Source organism: Macaca thibetana, chromosome 2 (genome assembly GCF_024542745.1).
Source record: "Macaca thibetana thibetana isolate TM-01 chromosome 2, ASM2454274v1, whole genome shotgun sequence".
Lineage (NCBI taxonomy): Eukaryota > Metazoa > Chordata > Mammalia > Primates > Cercopithecidae > Macaca > Macaca thibetana.
Genome location: NC_065579.1, coordinates 174,218,484 through 174,240,175, shown reverse-complemented (window position 1 = coordinate 174,240,175; position 21,692 = coordinate 174,218,484). Strand labels below are relative to the sequence as shown.

Below are 21,692 nucleotides of genomic sequence, written 5' to 3'. Positions count from 1 at the left end.
GACTCTAATTCCAGATGCCCTGCGATGAACCGTTTCATCCCCAAACCACCAACCACCCCATCCGTGGAAAAATTGTCTTCCACAAAACCAGTCCCTGGTGCCTAAAAGGTTGGGAACCGCTGTTGTATTAGACACTGTAAGTAATCTAGACATTTTTTAAAGGACATTTTTAAAGGAGGATCTGCATGGATTATATGCAAATATTGTACTATTTTATATCACTGACTTGAACATCCTCAGATTTTGGTATCTGAAAGGGAGTCCTGGGACCAGTCTTCTGTGGATACGGAGGGACAACCCAGGGTTCCAATCCATGAACACAGTGTCTCTCTCGATTTTTAGATATTTGATGTCTTTCATGAGCACTTTGTAGTTTTCAGTATACAAGTCTATATATATACACGTTTTGTTGGATTTATGTCTAAAAGTGAGATTGCACTCTGTTTTTAAAGCTACGTATTTGTGAACATGTACATCATGAATATTTTCTAAACTATTAGGTTACTTTCAGCACCATTAATAGACTCTAATAATTAGTTCTGGATTTGAATATTCTTCATTATTCAGCAAATATCACAAAGACTACTTGGTTATTAAATTTTTCCCAGCCCAGGATTAGGCCTCCGTTTCAACAAAATACTCAGCTAGGATACTTGCTACCTTCTAACTTGCAATGCCTTTGTTGCACTTTTTCTGAATAGCTTTGTGTAATATTTTTACTCAGCAGAAACTCTTATCATTTATTTCATTGGTTTTTTAAAATTTTATCAACAGTGGCATATCTGGCAAGGTAATAGTGATTTTTAATGTTTAGCTAGGCATAGTAATGATACGTGCCACATTGCTGTTTGAAAAATCTAGTAAAACAAGAATAGCAACAAGACCTTAGGTCAGGGACTACTTTGACTCTTGGCTGTGCTGTAATTTGTTATTGCCAACCCACTGGAGTCTGTACTGCTTGCAACACAGCCGGCTGAAAGCGTCCCTGTGATTCCCTCACCAGTTAGCAGATTCACATTTTATGACAGATAAAAAAACAAACTACACGGTACCTGTGTTGGTGATGATAAGCTTCAGTAGAAGGAGGCAACGAGATGTAAAGGAACAAGCACTGTGTTTTAGAGTGAAAAACCCTGTATTTGAATGCCATTTCCACCATTTAACCAGCTCTTTGACCTTAGGCCAGTTACTGAACTTCTTTCAGGCTAAACTTTCTCATCTGTAACATGACAGCTAGAATGCCTACCTCACAGGATTCTTGGAATTAAATAAGTTAGTATATTAAAGTATTCAGCATGGGTACCCGGCAGATAGCAAGCACTCAAGAATTGTTAGCTATAGTTAACTGACTCTATAAGCTTTATTTGTATTATTCATAATTGACCTTTGGCTTTTTGCTAATCAATACCAGTACATGCAATGAAGTTATTTTTGTGCATATATTTCTTCCCTACTGGAGTATAATTACCTACAACCCTGAAAACTTTACATGCCTCAGTGTGTAGCATATCCGTGCCTTCCAAAGAATGTTGAATGTCATTGCCATATACAGAGGTGGGAACTCACCATGAAAACAAACCATTAGCAAGAATCTGTTTTTAAAAATGCCTTCCTTAAACTAGGAAAACATTTCAGGGATCTCAAATGGCTTCCTTAAAGTAGGAAAACATTTTTAAAGATTCCAACTGATAAGAAAGACTTTTCATTCATTGCCTGGAACTAGATACTTCTCAATTTGGGATTATAAATAATTCCAGTTCAGATGGTGTTGGATTCAGCCATGCATGGGATGTGGAGTAGAGTGGTTCAGGAAGCAGGTTTTTGCTTTCCCAATTGCAGGACTCTTCTTTATATATTAAAAGGGAGTTTTCAAATTTCTGCCAATGATCATTTTTCATTTGTAACCCAGAGGAATTTTGAACTGTCATTCTGCAGGCTTTTTCAGGAAGCTTATATGCAGGATTGAATTAATCAGAGGATACAATATTGGATTTCTGGATTTCTTAGTTTTGAAATTGATTTAATGTGGGTAAAAGACTGAACTTTTATCATCTTAGTACACACACTAGGAGCAATCAAATATAACATTACATAGTTCCTTTGAAAAGATACCAAGAGTCTCTTATCGGTACACCCTTTAAAGCACAGAGATGCATAATCCTATCAGAATTATTCATATGTGCATTAAAAGGTAAGCTATCATCTTTCCACATTTTTTGATAAGATTTTGTAAGAAACAAGCATACAAGGGTAAGGAAGGTAGAGGAAGAAGAGAGCTGGTCTTGTAGTTAGGATGGTAGGAGAAGCCCCTGCCAGCCTCTAGGTGATATAAAATGTAAGTATTTATTGAGGTCTAATTATGTATCCTTAACTAAGTCATTTAACTTTTCTGAGCCTCATTTCCCTATTTACACAGGGGAATTATAATAATGTTTCTGTCTTCCTAAGGTGATGAGCAAATAAGATTACCTCTAGAAAACTATATAAATGTACCATGTTATTCATTCTGTAAATATTTATTAAATACCCACTGTGTACCAGACCCTGTCCTAGGGATAAGGTTAAAACCTCTCATAAGATATGTTCTGTAGCAGTGGGAACCTAACGGGCCACCAAGGAGAGCCAGACATTTGAACCACTTAAGTATGGTAAAGTGTCATAAGTATGCAGAGGTAGAACATTCCAGGTGTGGTTATGGAACTGAGTTGCTGAGAGTGGGCAGAGGGTTTTGGAGTTGAATTCTGAAGCCACAGTGTTGTAAAGATCATCCATGTTCAAGTTGAGACAAACCACAACTGGGAGGGAATTAGGAGGGAAAAAAGTTTGACCCAGTTGTCGAAGTCCTTATTAAAGAAAGTGCAATGATGAGGAGAGGCCAGTAGGTGGCAGAACTGAGGAGTGGGCAAGTGTGGCGTGAGCCGTGAGAGCAGAGGTATTTTGATAACAAGAGAATGGAAAGGAATTGCCTGGAAGCCGCATGGTGGGCTAGGACAGTGCTGCCACTCAGATTTTGGTGTGTGGGCTCTTGAGGCACAAGTAGCCTTCTCTTGAGATGCTCAAGGGTTGTACATCCTGCGGAAAGGGTTGGACAAGAAATAGAACAGGACTTAGAATGAGCAGTCTGTGAAAAGGGTAAATGTAAGAGTCCCAAAATAGCAATATTTGTCATTTGTTGAACACGTATAATGTACCATGTACTGTACTTGACTGTCTTATGCATTATAATATTACCAGACCCTGCAAAGTAATTACTATCATCTGGATTTTATAGATTAGGTCATAAAGCACAGTGAGGCCATATGCATTTAAGGTACACAGCAAGTCCACATTTGAATCATTAAATCCAGTTCTGCCTGGCCAAAAAGCTGTGCTTTTGCATGGTTCCACGTGTCTTCAGAGAGATTCAGAGCACACCATGGGAAGGATTTGGAGGCAAGTCAGAGAGGAAGGGAAGAATCAGAGGGAAGAATGCAAAATTATACAGGAGTGAAAATACAGTAAGTGAGGGGACTATTGACGCTTGAGGCTTCCATTTTTGCTGGTAGCTGAGAATAGCAAGATAATGAGAAATAGCATCACTGAGATATCTGGTGGAGTGTGAGACCTCGCAAGGTTAGTATCCACTTGCTGTATATTCAGGTGAAGTGCTGTGGAGAAGGTGTCCTGGTGTCTTTTGAAGAGAATTCTTTGAGGCAGTTCATGAGGAAGATCAGCTTTTCCTGATTCTTCCATTCCTGGTGGAGTGGTTGACCAAGATTTAGCTTCCTTGTGTGTTATGGGTCAGTTTTTTATCCCAGGTATATAGAGAACAGAGAAGAAAGTGTGTGATGACACTGGCATCTCACTTGCATGCATGTAGGATAGCAGCCAACAGATTTTGAATACCTTGACCACTTTTGTACTTGGAGGCCTCTGGAGCTGGGTGTTACATACTGGAATTGTCATTAGACTATAGTGAAAAATAAACATATGTATTAGCCTCTCCTGAGTGGTGGTAACCAGTTACTTTCTGAGACAGCATTATACTAAGGCTGAGAAAGAATCCCAGGCACAGGTAATGTCCTACTTTCCTTTACTGAGGGACAGTTAATACTACAGCTAAAACGACAGCTCCCCACTGCCTATGAGCTATGAGGAGGAGTGCATTGACTTCACTGACCGAGGACACAGACCAGGACCAGAGACTTTTTTGGGAAGAAGCTTCGATATTTGGTGGGAGGAGCAGTCCAGCTCTGCAGGCAGGTAACAGTGACCTCAGGTAAAGTAGATCGGGTTAGAAGAAGCAAAGACAACCGAAGAGACTCTCACAACCTTGCTTTCAGTGAAGTACTTCCACTGGAATTCTTGATTGTGGTCGAAATAAATATACCCTTCAAAGTGACACATGCACTGTCTGATCCAGTCCAACACAGGAGGGGTTGGGGTGTTAAGAGGATAGCTAAATATCCTTGGAAAGGGGATAATAAGGAAAGAGAAGTGAAAGTAGCCTAAGATGTTCACAGAAGAAATTGGATCCTCATCAGTGTGATTTCTGCTTCTCCACAGGTGTGAAATCTCTCTTTTCTTCAAATCACTCCAGTACTTTATCTGTACCTCTGTTGTGACACTTTTCATATTCCATATTGTTTTATATTTTTTGTGTTTTTCCTACTTCCATTACTAAATTGATAATTCTTTGAAGGCAAGGATGATGCCAGGCTGCATTCTGTGTCCTCCGCCATGCTTTGCATTCAGCAGCTACTCCGTGTTTGACTAAATTCATGACCCCAGGGACACTGTGCTTCCTCTGGGTTTGTTCATTTACTTGGCTATGAAAGACAATAATTTGCAAAGCCAACTTTCTCCTTTTTCTGAGGTCAGCGACTAAATTATTTTAAAAGTATTTTGCAGTGCTGTAAGTATATAGGAGAGCGGTTTTCTGTTTAGGGAATGTTGCTAAGCCCTCGCATCAAAAATAGCCTTTCCATCTACCACCAAGTTCTGCCAGGGCGGAGCAGATTGGCAAGAGCAGGTCAAAGGAAAAAGCAATGTAATGCCCTCTGCTCATGGCATTATAGGTGCCAGTGGAGGAAAAAAGTGTGAGGTTGAGGCTTGGAAGGCTGAGTGCTGTAAAAATGAAGCAGACCGACTATGGGGGCAGAGATCTAGTCTTTGTGAAAGACCTTCCCTGCCTTTTGTATATTTCTGTGCACCCTTTGACTGTAGGCCAGGGGTCTTTAATAGGAAACTGGTGATTTGAAGTCTCCCCACATAAGCAGACCAAGCAGCTTTTTGAAAGGAGCCTACTCAGACCGTGGAGAAGGCAGCAGCTCACAATGGCAGCAAGAGCTATGGGACAGCGAGAGTCAGCCAGACGCACACATGCAGAACCCGAAGTCTTGAGCACAGCAGGAAGTTGGGCAAAGCTGCTCCATTCTAAAGGTTATTATGGCCCCACTGGGGGCTGCCACACAAGTATTGGCATGAAAGCAAACCAGTGATGGGATAGCTGTTTTAATATTTGCAAAATCTACTCTAGGTGTGAGTTCCTTTATGTGACTGAAGATCTAGAGTCTTTAGGAGTTTGTTCCTCAAAACTTGAATCAGGTTTTTTCTAGGCAAGTTGGAAGCACGGATTAGGCAGGTAACAACAACCGTTCTTCATGTTGAGCAAAAAGGAGGTGTGGGCAGTTAAGGGCCAAAGTTGACATGGAGGAGAGAATATTGGTTGGCAGCACTGCGCTGTATTAGAAGCCATAGAATGGTCCTTTCCAGCAGCTATTACAAACTGCCCCCAGGAAATTCAAACAAGAAAACCTTTGGGTTTCTCTTCACTGGCCTTGCAATAAACATGTTTGTTCAAATAACAAATTGTTGCATTAAGATAGATCTGTCTGTGTTGTCCTAAAGAAAAGAGTCTATGTCCTGTGTGTTGGCAGGATTATCAGTGAACAGCTGATATTTATGTAAATATCAGCCTTATTAATAAGAATCGTGAGCACGGGTCTGCCAAGGTTCATGACAGCTTGCTTAATCAGCCTCACTAACTCAGAGGTTTTCAGTTATTAGAAGCGTCCTCTAACACGCCTTATTTGCTTAAAGGCCCGGGGCCATGTCACCAAATTGGGGCCTCTAGCCATCCACTGAGGAGAGATGGTTTTCATTTCTCTGAAGTGAAGACAACCGCTGTCTGTATGTGTTTGGGTTGGAGAGCACAGATAAGTGTCCTCTCCAACACATTTGCATCTCCAACATTCTACAATGAGAGTGGCCCTCTCTCACCCCCACCGCCATTGCCAGTCATGCCAAGTTACAGGGTAGGGGCTGCAAAGAAGCTTGCTCAGGCAAAGCAACTAGATGGGCTGACTGGTAGGAGGTCCCTTTGCTGGATGGCTCACCCTGACCTCTGCCCGAAGCTGGAATCAAGACCAAGATGACATAGCTGTGGTCACACAAAGCCTGTTAACTACATCAATTGTCTTTATTTATTCAATAACTCTGAGCTACACTTTTTTTTTAACAAGAAATGTGAACCATACTTTGTTTGGGATACTCCAGAAAGATGTAGCAATGTGGTTACCGTTTTATAAACTTTTAAATAAAACTGTTAGCAGTTCACAACTTTGTTTAAAGAACAATGGCTTGGAACATAGGCCTGTGTTCCCAAGACCCAGAGGCCAGTGACCAAGGCAGAGAAGAGCCCAGTACAGATCCGGCTGACCAAGGCCTGCTTTGCATGCCCAGGAATCTAAAAGTTCAGCTCTAGGGCCTTTTCCTGTTTTGCAGGAGTAGCAGTGAATTTGACCCCATTGCTTTGGTGATTTGCATTGATGTTCTCAGCTTGTTAGCTTTCATCAAGAAAAACTTTCATCAAGAGAAACTCAGAGAAAGCAGGGATGAAAACAATCACCCCTGTTATTTTCCCTTACCCCCAAAACTGGCTGAGAATCACCATTTATAGCTTAGCTAGCTCAATATCTAGCTATTGCCATCCTTGTTTCTTCACTTCCATGTTTTTCTACCTCTATAGTTTATTCTCCCTCTAACAGCCAAAACCTCACCTATGCTTTAACTGTAATCTTTCTGTAAAAGTATCTGCCTTTATTTAACTTTCTGCTCATGGCATGATTTATGTATATAAGAGTCTTCATTTACAGATTGTTTCTTTTACTATACTTAGGTGTAGCTATTGTTCTCTTGGCCTAGTCTTGGAAAGGGTGTTCACAAGTAAGCATTGTTTAAGTCTCATACACTTTCCTCTAAGAGCATACAAACATTTATGCCTATATAGATTTTTCTGGCCTGTTGACAAGGCTGATTTAGTAGATAATGTATTCTCCTACCAGAGCTTAAAGTTGAAATAACCTATAATACTGATTTGGGAGTGGCAACATTTGGTTCGTAAGTACTCAGGAAAGACATGAGAAATAGGAATTTAGACTAGTAATATCTTTTTAGACACATGTTTCTCACAACTCAGTTTAGCTCCCTGGAAGACATTTCTTTTGGATCGACTACAATTCATATCTAACAATTTCATAGCTTACAAGTAAGACTATTATTAAAATGTTAACTAATTCTGGGGCAAAAGGGACTTCCAGGAAGGTTCAGTAATCATTGAACAGGTTGGTTAAAGGGCTATAAGATTAACCAAAAACATAGCACTTCTCATGTACCCTTTAAGCAGAATTGACAAGGTATTTCCTAGAGATTAATGACTGTCTGAGTTAATAGGCTGAGGGAAGGTCATTAATCCTTACACAAAGGTAGTCTGGAAAGTAGAAATGAAAAACAACTGGTCGGTCAAGCTGATGCAATCCCAGGAGACATTTCAGAAGACCAGTACCCTTTTCAGAAGCCCATGCTTATTACTGTTGTCACTCTCCTTCTCCACATGGCATACTTCATACTCAGGCTGTTAACCTCCTGGGATGCAAGTAGTTTTTTGAAAGGAGCTTGTAAGTTCTCCTTTTATCAAACAAAAATTTTTTTTTTAATCAACGAACTTTCTTTTCTCACTTCAAACTTAGAAACATCATCATGGAAGTCATTCAAATCACGTAGCTTCTCACCATCAGACAGTGTGGACAGAAAGTTGTGCCTGGGAGTCTGGAAGTCAAGGCAGTCAGATTATACCTCCTAGGGGTTTCAATTAGATAAAATATCCATATGTGCTGTGTATAGCATATGGAGAAAATATGAAATGACTGTCAATAGTAGACTAGGATTGATGGAACAATCAGATACAGATACCACATAGTAAATCAGAAGAGGTTGACTTATCAAATGGACACAGCAACAAGTCAGTACAGTCAGGATACCATTATAAGCGGAGGTACAAGCTTCCAGCTGTGGAATACTCTCCAGGGATTTACGCTTGCAGATGATAATGTCAGACTGAAAGCTGGGTCCTCTTCCAGACCAGCCTAGGCATGACTGATTCTACATGTAACCTAATCTGGATCTGTTCCAAGGACCCCCCCACCCCCGCATCTAGCCAGATTTATTAATCTCAGGATTATACAAGATATATTTTGGCCTCAGGGGCAAGAAGGACTCCAGCAGAAATGGGGGTAATGGTGGCAGATGATCTGGAGCCACCCATCTGGAACCTGCACCAAGAAACCCCACTTTGACTCTTTACCCAAAGAAAGGTTGAGAGCTGGAGAATGATTTCTTAGTTGAAAAAGATCTGCCTTCATGTATGGGCATCATTTCTCTAACTGTGTGTCCCTGGTAAGGGCTGTAGGATCCAGAAGCATGTGCATGCTTACCTGGCCTAAAGCATGTTGCCCACCTTCCTGCTGTAAATGTAAGCTTCCTTTTGAATGCTTTAGATGAGTTATACCCCATCTGATTCACTCAAATGGTGTCTGACTGGTGGTTGTACTACTCCTAACCTAACGCTCTGATCCCTGTAGTATGTTTTCATACGTCTGGAAAATTTAAGATGCCAGAGGTTATATTGCTGCTTTTTAAAAATATGCAGAAAGTTAATGAGATAACAGAAGTATGCTAAGGGAAACTCTGAGAAAAATGTTTTCTGGTCAGTAGATGAAGGGAGCCCCACTACAGTGGTGACTGGCATTTTGCCACCAGTGTGTATCTGATCTAAGTCTCAAAGAATAAATACTTGTGGATTTTGTTACACAGCCAAGAGATATAAATTTGGAGCTACCAGTTCAAAATGCTTAGTGCTGCAGGTGCAGGTGAAAATCTTTATATTCTTCGATACAGTTAAAAAAAAAAAAATCCTTGTTTCACATACAGATTAATTCCACTAGACCTAGCTGGACCTTTTGATTTTCTTTACAACTGAAATTGCCTTTTAGAGAGGAACTATCCAGATGTAGATGGGAATAGAATAGAATTCTGTGCTGAAGAAACTAGGTTATTTAGGTCATGATTGCAGTTTTATGATGCCATCTGGGAAAATAACGAAGTGCATGTGGGTTTTAAGTAAACTAAAGTTTTTCTCCCTTCAGTGAGCATTATAGCCTCTTTTGACACTTTGTTGGTAGAATTTCTGAACACTTTGTTTACTTTGAGAGTGGTGAATCCACGGGTGTGTCATGATTTGGATTGGAGCTTTCCTTCCGCACATTTGGCAGGTATGTAATGCATCAGTACAGTCTTTCTGAAACTGACCTAACCACTTAACGATAGGCTAGTAAAACTTGCAGTCTTGTGAGTATAAATGCTGTCTTTTTAAATTAGGAAAAAACAAATAAAACCCTGTTGGAAATTCCTTGTTTTAAAAGGAGTAATTTAATGCTCTGCTGTTAACATTCTCCCAAGGTACTATTACATAAATAACTACTGCTAGACAGGAAGAGTCATTTCCCATTCTGGAATAATTTGCACGTTTAGAAATTTCATTGTCTCCTCAGAATCCTGTGGACTGTGAGGCCAGAAATTAACTTTTTTGATTATGGAACTTTCATTACATGATTTAAATGTTATGGTAGAAGAGAGCAAGAGAATTAAAAAAAAAAAAAAAAAAATTACTTGCTTAGGGCCAGGAAACCTCAGGGAAGGGAAAAGGACGTTTCTACCTTTTTAACATCGGTCAAGAAAATTTCTGGTTTACATTAATAATCAATTTTCTGGGATTTTTCTTAATTCCAAAATCATGAAATGAGGCATTTTAAATTCATACCTGTCCATGGATGTGTAATCTAGAGCATTGGTTCTTAACTTAGGGGCCCAAAGAAAATACATGATTCAAATGCCAGTTCCTTTTATTTCTAGATGACGTTTCTAGCCCGTGGCTTCTTAATTTGGTCCAGGGAATCCAAAGTTTTGTGTTTGTGTGCAATCTAAATAGGTCTTATAGCATTTATCAGCCTTTCAGAAGGAACTGACCACATTGTCAAGGCTGATTTTTTTTTTTTTTAGACCCAGTGTATGGCACCATGGTGGGAGTTTTCTATATTAACGATAATGATAATAACAGCCTCTCATTATTGACCACTTATGTGCCACTAACTGTGCTTATTACTTATCAAGGCAGGTACAATTCTTATCTGCATTTTATGGCTGAGGAAACATGAGGCTTTAGAGGGTAACTTGTTGAGGAACACACAGAAATGGAATTAGAAGCCAGTTATGCCATCTGGGAAAATCTGTGCCCTTAGGCATTAAATGCATTGTGGTACATTCTGGTTTTGACTCTGATTTTGTTTGATATTCACGTATTCAATTCAAACAGTCCTCACTGTATTCTAGTGGTTGGGCATTGCTCTGTATCTAGATGCTACTGTGTTACAATTCCGAGATCAGCATTGGATTATAGGACCCACGACAGTGTCTGGCACTCGTTTGTTTGTTACATAACTAAGTAAGCAAATGAACAAATGTATGCCTCTTCCAAACATGGCTTGGGTCTTCTTTTGTGATACACCGCATGCTCAGCACAGTGTGTGGTTGTGGTGGCTGTTGTTTTTGACAAATAGTAGGCTTGCTATAATGTCTATCCGAATACTAAAATCAGATCATATTCCCTTGTAACTGTATATCTGTCAGAAGCCAGCAGCTTCTGGCCAGTTTCGCAACATGACATTTGGAAGGCAGGTACTTGGAGTTGATTGGGTAGTTTTTGGTCCCATGGCTTTTTCAATGCAGTTTGACAGTCAGTGTTATACAAGAACAGAGTTGAGTTTTCTGGGTTCTACAGGATGATCATTTTTAACTGTCTCTTAAAGAAAAAAAAAAAAAAAAAAAAACACCTATTTCTCTGCCACTAACTTTCTCAGGCCTCAATTCTTCATCTGTAAATCAAGATGGTTGGACTCTATTAGTCATTTTTTAAGGGTTCTTTTTCTTTTGTGTGTTTCAATATCCTAAAAAAATTTTTTTCAATGAAAATCTGCAAGAATTCCATCCAACACCAAAGCAGAATACGCTGGTTGAAGTTTGAAGTGGGATTCTCTCAATATATAGAGCCACACAATAAGGTATGCTTTACGTATCGTAAAATTACCTCTTATATAATGTACAATTCTGCAGATTTTGACAAGCTCATGCAATTATGTAACCACCGTTATAGTCAAGACATAAAGCAGTTCCATCACCCAAGATGTTCCTGCTCACGCTATTGGAGTCGGTTCCTCCCCTCAGTGTCAGCTGTTGACAAACACTGATGTGTTTTCTGTCCCTATAGTTTTTGGGGTTTTTTCCCACAATGTTGTATAAATGAAGTCATTCAGGATGTAGCTTTTTGAGTCTGGGTTCTTTCAGTTAGCATAATGCAATTGAGTTCATCCATATTGTTGTGTGTTTCATTGGTATTGCTGAGTAATTCATAGTGTTGATATACTATACTTTGATTATTCATTCACCAATTGAACGGCACTGGAGTTGCTTCCAGGTTTTTGCAATTATGAATGAAGCCACTGTAAATATTGTTACCTAACATTCTAAGGTTAATGATATATAAGTTAGCTGCTAAAGTAGATTAAAAAGCATCAAACTCAGGAATCACTGAGGGAAGAGATAGGCACTGCAATCTGCATCTGCAAATGTTTCTTTTATGACCCCCCCAGTGCCCCCCCCAAAGAATCCTTAGTAACTTCTCTACCCATACCCACTCTTCAAACTGTTGGCAACCATTTTTGTTATTGTTTGAAGAAGAAAGATTAGGAGATGTCATCTGAGATAGAACCAGCCCCAAGATAAATCAAGTCACTAATACACCCCTGGTGGCTTTGGGAATATAATATTTTTACATTGATTGGAAGGAAATGCAGTAATAAGTTTTAAAATTTGAACTACTAACTGTACCTGCTTAGAATCTAAAACTGAAGTGGAAAACATAAAGCTTAACCCCACATGCTCCCTGATCAAATGCAAAGGTTCTTAAAATAGCTTCATTTAAAAATGTTAGTAGCAGCTGAAACAAGGAGCTGGTGTCCCTAGTCACAACCTGTCCGTTTAATATCATGGCTCAGAAGCATCTGCCTCTGTATTTTTTTGTTTCAGGGCCAGCAACTCTAAGGAGAAGCACAGAAGCAGCTTTATCTAGCTTGCTATCCTCCCCTGAATTCCAGTTTCCTGGTCAAGTGATTGTCCCTAGATCCATCATGAAGATACATGTCATCCATTTCAAGCCACAAATAGAGAAAAAAGTAGCTAAAAGCCTCCAAGGAATTACAACAAACTTTAAATACATGTACAGGAAGTTCCAGGAAGAATGTAAAAAAAAAGAAAGTCGTGTATTTGCTTGGTCATAGCTAATAATAGACAGTACTAGCTATGTGGCTTAACTCTCAAAATCCATCAGAAAAACCTTCTCTGTTCACTGCTCTGCTCAGCTCTGTATAACTCTCCATTTCCTGTGCTTACCATTTTTCCATGTAGAGTATTTTTTCTTGTGAATTTTTCCTCTTACCCACGATAAACTGCTTCTTCACAACAGCCTACTTATGCTTGCACCAGAAGCAGGATCTGGACTGGGTGGACAATGGTCTGATCTGATGTGACAAGTGTTTTATGTTGCCAGGCTGGTGGCACTAATAGCAATGTAAAATTCCATTTGCATTTTGCATGTAGGTGGATATACTAATATACTATACTGTTCCTGTCCTAAGCAGTCACAAACTGTTTAAAATCTTATCACTCAGAATAATTTTTTATTTCATTACAATAATATTAGGAGTCAGTTCAGAGCTTTACAGCCCAGTTTGCCATATTCTACTTCATCATTCCACCCAAAAAGAAGAAGAAAAAGGTAGCAGCTTATATCTCTTTAAGCAACTAAACTGATTTTTGAAGGGCCAGAAGGAAAAACTCTAGGGTAAGGACCTAGAAAGGCAATGGAGGCAGGAAGAGGGTGGTGGGGGGAGGCATGAAACGTTCCTCTATCTACATGGTTTCCTGTTTGCTAATACCACTTTCAAACAATAGGTCAGGGCTATGAGTACTCATGTTGAAAACACAGAATTTTTCTAGTCCTTTATTTAAGAGATTACCCCATGAGGCTGTGCATTAGAGAAAACATTAGCTGGGCTAGTCCCTTAAATATCTAAAACTTAGTTTGTCCATCTGCTGAACAGGGAACAGTAATACCTGCCTTTCCTACAACATAGGGTCAAATGAGTAATTGACAATGCGAGTTTCATACACAGTATAAAACACCTTGTAGGTATAAAATGACGTTGTAATAAAAGTCTCCTCAACCAAGATGAGAAGCACAATAGGCCTGCTTTTTCAGTGTGGGCCCCAGTGATTGACTGTCAGATTAAACAGAAAATCTTGAACTACTGTCAGATTTGAACCCTAGACTTCTAAGAGGCTATAATACAAATTTTCTTCTGTCTTCTTTAGACTTCCTGTCCGACCCAATTCTGAAGAAGCAGACGGTATTAGTATGTGAGTTTTTTGTCTGACATCTATAGCTTGCACTGAAATGTCAAATCCCTCAAAGAAGGCTCAAATATTTACACTCAAATGTGTTTTCCAATTCAATTATTTGATGCTGAGATGGTATCTAAAATTGTCTCCATATCTATGTTGAACAACATGTACAATATACAGATTCAGATCACTAGTAATCAGACTCTCTGTGCAGATTCCTACACTCAGGGCATCTGGAGACCATGTTTGCCTCATTCACTGTTATAGTCCCAGTAATCAGAACAGGGCCTAGCACAGAGTAGGCATTCTAAATAGTTGATGGATGCATGAACAAATGAGCAAACAAACTAAGCTATTACTATAAAAGTGTTCCCCTAATATAACTAAACAAACTTATTGTGTGTTGCTGGTAGGCACTAGTTCTACCCTAAGGAAAATAAAAGCTACTAGCACTTTTTCTTTAAATGTTTTTTAAAGTAACATATTAGAAAGGTGAAGCGGGTATTATTACATTGGTAATGAAAATTTTGCTTTAGGTTAGGACATAGAATAATATGGTCTGTAACCGGAAGAAAAGAAGATAGAGCCCCTTACTTTTAGGTTTGTTGCATCCTTTGACCTGCCTAACTTTTGGCAAGTTGCAATGGCAGTCTCCTACAATAATGCTCTATTAAAGGCACCATCATTTCGATGGCACAATAAAATATCTTCATCTCTATTGCCAGCGCCACTACCTAAGACCAAGTCTTGACTAAATTTATTACTTAAATTTATTGCTAATTTATTGCTTAAATAAAGTTTAAGCAAAAAAGACAATTACACATGAACTTTAATAGAAGGTAAACTCTAAAAATAAATTGTCACTCACTTTTTAAATAATGAATGCTTTTCTTTGCTGCAGAACTTTTACAGAGTATCTTTGTATTGGTTAGTTTAAGAACCCAAACCCCACATTGCTTTGGGAAATTACTTAGAAAATTCTCATTAGAGTAGACTTTAATTACCCAGATGGAAAGAGCCCATGAATATTATTGCTGCCTTTAGAAATTTTTATTAACAAACAGCTCTTACAGTATTTATGCTGATTTTTAATTAAGCATAATGAGAGTTTCATAATAGTGTCAACTGATAAACATAGAGAAATGTTTACTTGGAATATTTGGCTTTGGGAGATAGCAGATTGATAAATCAGAAAATGTCATCACAGGAAAAACATGTTTAACTGTAGCTAAAGGAACATTGCCGTAATTTCAATGCATTCTCTAGTATTAACTACACCATGTTCTCCTTTATGCAAATCTAATACACACGTGGAATATGGTAGTGTAAACAGTGTATTTGTTGCACCTCTTCTATTCCTTCCTGAGATATGAACAGATAATGAATAAAGAGATGTAATCATTAATTGGTATGGAAAGAAAAAAGAATAACTGAATATGTCACAACCATTTTAACTGAACACATACCCTCTTCAATGGAGCTCCTATATACACAACTGTGCAGCCACCCTAAACATTGAATAATCCTCCCATCGAGGAGTACAGTGAGCAGAATTTTCTGTGATATCATTTGGCAGCAGCCTAGTGTCATTTCCCATTTGTATCTGGATGTGATGTGCCCATGGATATCCAGTCATCTTCTGTGGGGTGTTACAGAACAAGCTCTTGATAGGTATCTCCCAAGATCTCTCAAAAACCTTACCTCAGAAACCTGCTTCTGTTCTCTGGCTCTCATTCATTAAATCTTAACATCAACAGAAGGTAAACAAACAAAAGAAGAAAGATACAATCTAGTTGCCATTTGAAGATGTTAGTTTCTTCCGCTAATCTTTCCATGAAAAGAGAATTCTTCCTCTGCAATTTAACCTATTCAGTATACTTCTCCATTTTCAACACATTGTGATGATTTTGACATGGCATATTGATCATTCACATCGGCTTACAAAATCAGGCTATTAAGAAGGAAAGCATTTATCCAAACATACTTTTCCTTTAATCTTTGACTATTCATCTTACTCTTAACAGGATAACAATTTAAAGTTTCATTTTGGCTTCCTTTCATGTGTATCACTTTAGTAAAACTTACCTACTGTCAGGATAGTTCCTCTATTTTGCAAGCAACTCTTAGTCATTTTAGCCTAAAAGTCATCATCTGTCATGAGCTCTTAATCATACTACATTCCCTTGCATAATATTCACAAGATCCTACTTCTGGAGAGTGGTGTTGGCCACTCCTAGCTGTTGAAGAACACAGAAACATCCCATCTTCTCAGCAAGGATGGGGACACTTAGCTTACCGTGCAGGTACCGTTGTTGATCACGCCTGGTAATTCCTTCTTCTCATCCCCGCCAAAATCCAACAGTGGAACCCAGGACCAACAACAGCGTTTTCTTCTTCTCTTTTTGGACACCCTCTCAGTTTTTGTTTTGTAGGCTTGAAAGCCACCGAGAGTTTGCACCCGGGGGCCAGTGATAGCTCTGCAAAGGAGAGGCAGTGGAGAGCCCAACAACAAGTGGGCCCAAACACTAAATATTGCCCTCTTTCCTCTCCGGGCAGTGTCCTTCATGCTCTGAAGACAGGCAGCCTTACCAAAACCCTTACCCCACAGCTTGCCAGTCTCTGTGGAAGAAAGGGTCTAACTGGACTGGGCTGCAGGATGAGGTGACCCAAAAGCCAGGAACCATCTGCCCAGAGCAGACAAGTAGAGACACGCACAGGCTGCGTGAGCACGTCTGTGTGTGTGTGTGTGTCTGTGTGTGTGTGTGTGTGTTTGCATGTTTGTGCCCAGCAGCTGCTCTCCAGATTAGAAGACACCACTCTTTGGCCAGCAACTCTGAAACACCCTCTTGGGTAATTTTAAATTCGTGTGCACATCTTGGCTGAGAGTAGAAACTTCCCAGGCACAACTTGGGTCCCTTTCTTTGCTGTGTTGCTACCCCAGATATACCGTGAACCACAGACAGCAGTGCTAGCACCTGAGGAACAGATGCCCAGATGGACATTAAATTGCACCTCATTTTGTACCCTGCAGCCATGAACCGATGGAAGCCTTGTTTGAGATTTAAGTAACAAGGGCATGACCCCTTCTTTGACACCCATAACTCAAGGCACTGTAAACATTCGCTATTATTAACACTGTGTTGGACTCAAACTGGAATGCCTGCCTGTTCCATTTAGTGTCACGGAGACATGAGGGCAAAGTGCTGAGGAAACTCTAGAGCAACATCAGAATGCATGGTGGTATGTTTATTATTTTTTATTATTATTTGACATTTTGTTTTATATTATTCAAGTGTTAAGAAAAACTTCATGCTTTGGATTGCTAAAATTTGAAGCATCTAATTTTCTTCTTTAAGTAGCATCACTTGTTCAGATTGAGGGGTTGGAGAGAAGGGAGGAGTTTGTTCATTTATTCAACAAATGTCTATTTTGGCATCCCTTATGTATCAGATTATCTACCAGACATGCCTACCACCTGCCCAGTGCTCAAGTCATGCATTATCTAATTTAATCCTCACAGCATCCCTTTAAATTAGTCCTACTCCTGGTGATCAAATGAGAAAACCAAAGATCAGAATAATTTCATAACTTCCTAGGGTCTCACAGATGATAGATAGAAGACTGAGAATTCAAAATGGAATCTGAGTTACTCCAAAGCCCATGCTCTTTATTTTTAATTTTTAACCTCAAAATAATTTCAGACTTATAGAAAAGATACAAGAATAACAAAGAATTTCCATATGCTCTTCACTCAGGTTCTCCAATGTTTAACATTTTACACTGGTTGTATTCTCTCTCTCTCTCTGTCTTTCTGTCTCTCTCTCTCTCTCTGTGTCTCTCTGTCTCTCTGTCTCTCTCTCTCTCTCTCTCTCTCTCTCTCTCTCTCTCTCTCTCCCTCTCTCTCTCTCATCCTCCTTTCTACCCCTGTGAGTTTATTTTGGTGTGTGTATATATTTTTCTGAATTAATTTATATACTTTAGTGTGATTATCTTAAAAATATAAGTATACTCTTCTCCATAACCACAGTATAACAATTACATTCAGTAAATCAACTTTACTTTCTAATCCATAGATCCCATTCAGCTTTTCACCAAATGTCTCAATAATATCCTTTATAGAAAAAAAATGTTTTTTTCTTTTGGCCCACGATTATGTGTTGCATTTAGTTGTCTTGTCTCTGCTTTCCTTCAATCTTGAACAGTTCTGTAGTTTTCCTTTTTTTGTGTGTGACCTTCACATTTTTGAAGAGTACATTTTGTAGAATGTTTCTCAGTTTAGATTTGTGTGATGTTTCCTCATTGTAAGATTGAAATTGTGTATTTTTGTGGCAGGAATACTACAGAAACAATGCTGTATTCTTCTTAATCATATCAGGAGTCACATAAATGGAGTTAGTCTTGTAACCAAACCCACTTGCTTAAGGTGATATCTGTTACATTTAGTCACTGTAAAATTATAGTTTTTCCTTTTGCAGTTAATAAATATTTTGTGGGAAGATACTTGGAGACTAGGTAAACATTCTTAGTGTGAAGAAGAGCATTCCCTTCTCCCCGCTTATTTTTTTGTTTCTATCAACATGAGCTCATAAATTGCTGTTTTATTGAATGAGTTATAACTCACTAATATCATTATTTATTTTAATGCTCAAATGATGTCAGATGTGGCCCTCATGTTTTCCTGAGTACTTTCTTACCTTCTGGTAATAAAATGTTCCATAAGCATGTTGTACTTTCTCTGCCCAACTCTGGAATTAGCCATATCTTCAAGAAGACCTCCATCCATTATGGAAAATGGTATTTAGAAACCAAGATCTGGGGATTGTGTGAGCTCATTGCTTCCAGGCCCTTTCAGGTAATAGGCTAGGAAACACACACACATACACACACATGCGCGCACACACACACACACACACCTATATCTATTGCTCTATTTATATTAAAGACTATGAGATCACACTGATTGCTCTATTTCCAATCTAACACCATAGAGGCAATCTAGCTTTTAACCCTTTCCATATTTGTAACTCCCTTCCCCAACAGTGAGAATAAGGTGGTTTCTGTTATCTGTTATCCTCAGACTACTTATATATTTGCTTATTGCCCCTGTGGGTAAGGGCCCCTTTGGCCCTTAGTCTTTTTGGCCCTATCATCCCTGATTTCTCAAGGAAAAGGAAAGGAAGTAGTCAAAATTTTTTGAATAAAAAAGAAAAGGAAATGATGAGAGTAAGAGTTTCATGTTCTTTCTATACCATAAATTATCTGTCTTCATGGCAAGGTAGGTATTAGAAATCATCATGCAATCTCTGTGAAGGTGTAAAGATGTCATGGAAACGAAAGTTTAATATAAAGACTGAGGGAAGAGTTCAATTATTTATTCACATAAATAAATAATTGCCATGTGTCAGGCACACTGAAAGACAGACATAGCCCTTGCCCATGTGAACCTATAATCTAGTGGATTATTTTTATTATAGTTGCTATTTATTATGTCACACTTTGGCAACACTACATTAAGTACATTAAGCACTTTATGTTATTTGATTTTAATTCAGACAGAACCCTATGGGAGAAATAGTCTTTTTTTCCAACTTTACAAAAAACAGAACTGAGGTTTTGAAAGATTAAGTAATCCTTCCAACATCACTGAGCTAATTAGTAAGAGACTGGGATCTGCATTCAGTTTAGTCTGACTTCCAAGGCCCAACTCTAAACACTAGGGCTATGTGAGAAAAAAAGAAGGTGAAATTATTCATCATGGTGGCATCCAGAAGGAATCATGATTTATAAAATCTTGAATGCAAACTCTCCTATAGAACTGTGCTATCCAGTACATTAACTACTAACCACATATGGTTATTAAGAGCCTAAAGTGTGGCTAATTCAAATGGATATATGCTGTAATTATGAAATACACAGCAGATCTCAAAGACATTAGAAAACAACTAATGTAAAATATCTCAGTAATAATTTGTATATTGATTACAGGTTGAAATGATAATACTTTGGATATATTGGGTAAAACAGATACACTATTTTTTTTTCTACCTTCACAATAGCCAAAAGGTGGAAACAACCCAAATGTCCATCAATGGATAGATAAACTGCAGTATATATATATATACACAATGGAGTATTAGCCAGGCTTAAAAAAGATTGAAATTCTGATACATCCTACAATATGGATGAACCATGAAGACATGTTAAGTGAAATAAATTAGGCACAAAAGGACAGATACTGTTATGATTCCACTTATATAAAGTACCCAGATTGTCGAATTCATAGAAATAGAAAGTAGAATAGGGTTATCAACAGCTGGTGGGAAGGAATGATGGGGAGAATTGTTTAATGGGTATAGAATTTCATTTGGGGATGATGGGAAAGTTCTGGAAATAGATAGTAGTGATGGTTGCATACCAGTGTAGTTGTACTTTATTTCACTGAATTGCACACATGAAAAGGGTTAAAATGGTAATATGTTCTGTATATTTACTATGATTTTTAAAAATTGGTATTACCATTTCTAGAAAATTTAACCTAACATACACGGCTTATATCTCTATTAGATAGCATTGCTATAGTATTGTATTATTAATATAGAAAAATTAGTTATTTCTTAAACTCTTCCCTTTTCACATGGCATATTTAAGAGCCTTTGAGATATTAAATGATCCTAAATTAGACTTTTCACCTCTGATCAGTCAGCTTTGAAAGAGTTACAGGACAGCTTTTCACTTACAGTTGTATTAGTGACATAGACTTTTGAAATGAACTTTATGAAACACTAGCCATTTGTTGTTTTAATAGTTCATTTTCCAGTTGCAGAGTATCCATGCAGCCTCTGTTCAAGCACTAACATAATTGTCTCAGCCTATGTAGATCCTAAAATACAATTATCTTAAAATTCCATCTGTTTAAGCTTCCTTGGGTCTATGGATTGATATTAGTTATCAGTTAACTTTCAAAAGTTGACCCTAGGACAGATGCTCTTTCCCCTTCCTGTGGCCTTTCTGTCACAGCATCTACCCAAAATCGGTATCTGTATGGGGAGGAAATGAGGGACTGTATTGGACTGACTTGTAGGTATCGTCCTATAGATAACTGAAAGAATTGTGAGTCCATAAGCAGAACACATTCTCTAAAGATGTCTTAGTCCCACCCGCTCAAAGGTGACCAAGCAACCAAGCAAAGAAGGGAAATATCAAGAAAAACATTTCTAATCTTTTGGTGATTGTGTTGTTGTTGTTTGTTTGTTTGCTTGCTTTGCTTTGTTTTGTTTTGTTTTTTGTTGACTCTCTGAGCTTCAGTTTCCTCCTCTGTGTAGGTATTGCACTGAAAAAGATGTCTTGGTTCTATTTTAGTACTAACATTATGTGAGTCTGTGAATTAATGACTTTAAAATGATTCAGGAAAGCCTAATACTGTGCTTTTTGCTAGATTTTACAAACAATTATTACTGCACATACCTGCAAGGTGTTGACAGATATATATTGCTAATTCTAGAAAATATGAGGTATAAATTAATTTGTCTATTTATTTTGTTTCTATGAATTATAAAGGAAAAGTGAATTCTTGTAGCAGAGCTAGATCACAGGACATCAGTTTCCCCCAGGCATGCCTACTTTTTCTTGATTCACATCCCAAATCCCATCCTTCCCACTGTCCCCTCTGTATGCTGGGTGGATCATGTAATCCTCCATAGTGCTCCCAAGGCACTCAGAGTTTAACCACACTTTACCCTCAATCCCATGTTACTGCAATTGCCAAGCATACTTGTCTCTCCCCCACTAATGGGAAGTTCTTGGAGTGCAGAGTGCACCTTCCACCTTTGCAGTTGCAGCCTCTGGCACATAGTCAATAC

At 38.5% G+C, this 21,692-nt stretch overlaps 2 protein-coding genes across 8 annotated transcripts in view; one reads left to right on the top strand and one right to left on the bottom strand.

Moving 5' to 3' along the window:
- The window catches only part of FILIP1L (filamin A interacting protein 1 like), a 296,807-nt gene extending 280,200 nt beyond the window's left edge, over window positions 1-16,607 (bottom strand). For 5 of the 6 annotated variants that reach the window (XM_050782041.1, XM_050782042.1, XM_050782045.1 and 2 more), the window contains exon 1: window positions 16,130-16,574. The gene's annotated coding sequence lies outside the window, so the exon portion shown is untranslated. Of the gene's footprint in view, window positions 1-16,129 lie in introns of all 6 variants that reach the window. The other variant, XM_050782049.1, reaches the window with a different exon arrangement.
- Window positions 1-21,692, top strand: part of CMSS1 (cms1 ribosomal small subunit homolog) — a 370,849-nt gene that overhangs the window by 288,464 nt on the left and 60,693 nt on the right. The window contains exon 1 of one of the 2 annotated variants that reach the window (XM_050782098.1): window positions 16,964-17,073. The exons of the other annotated variant lie outside the window; for it this stretch is intronic. Coding sequence (XP_050638055.1) covers window positions 17,064-17,073 — 10 coding nt within the window. The 5' untranslated portion in view covers window positions 16,964-17,063. Of the gene's footprint in view, window positions 1-16,963; window positions 17,074-21,692 lie in introns of those variants that run through there. 2 annotated transcript variants of the gene reach the window in all.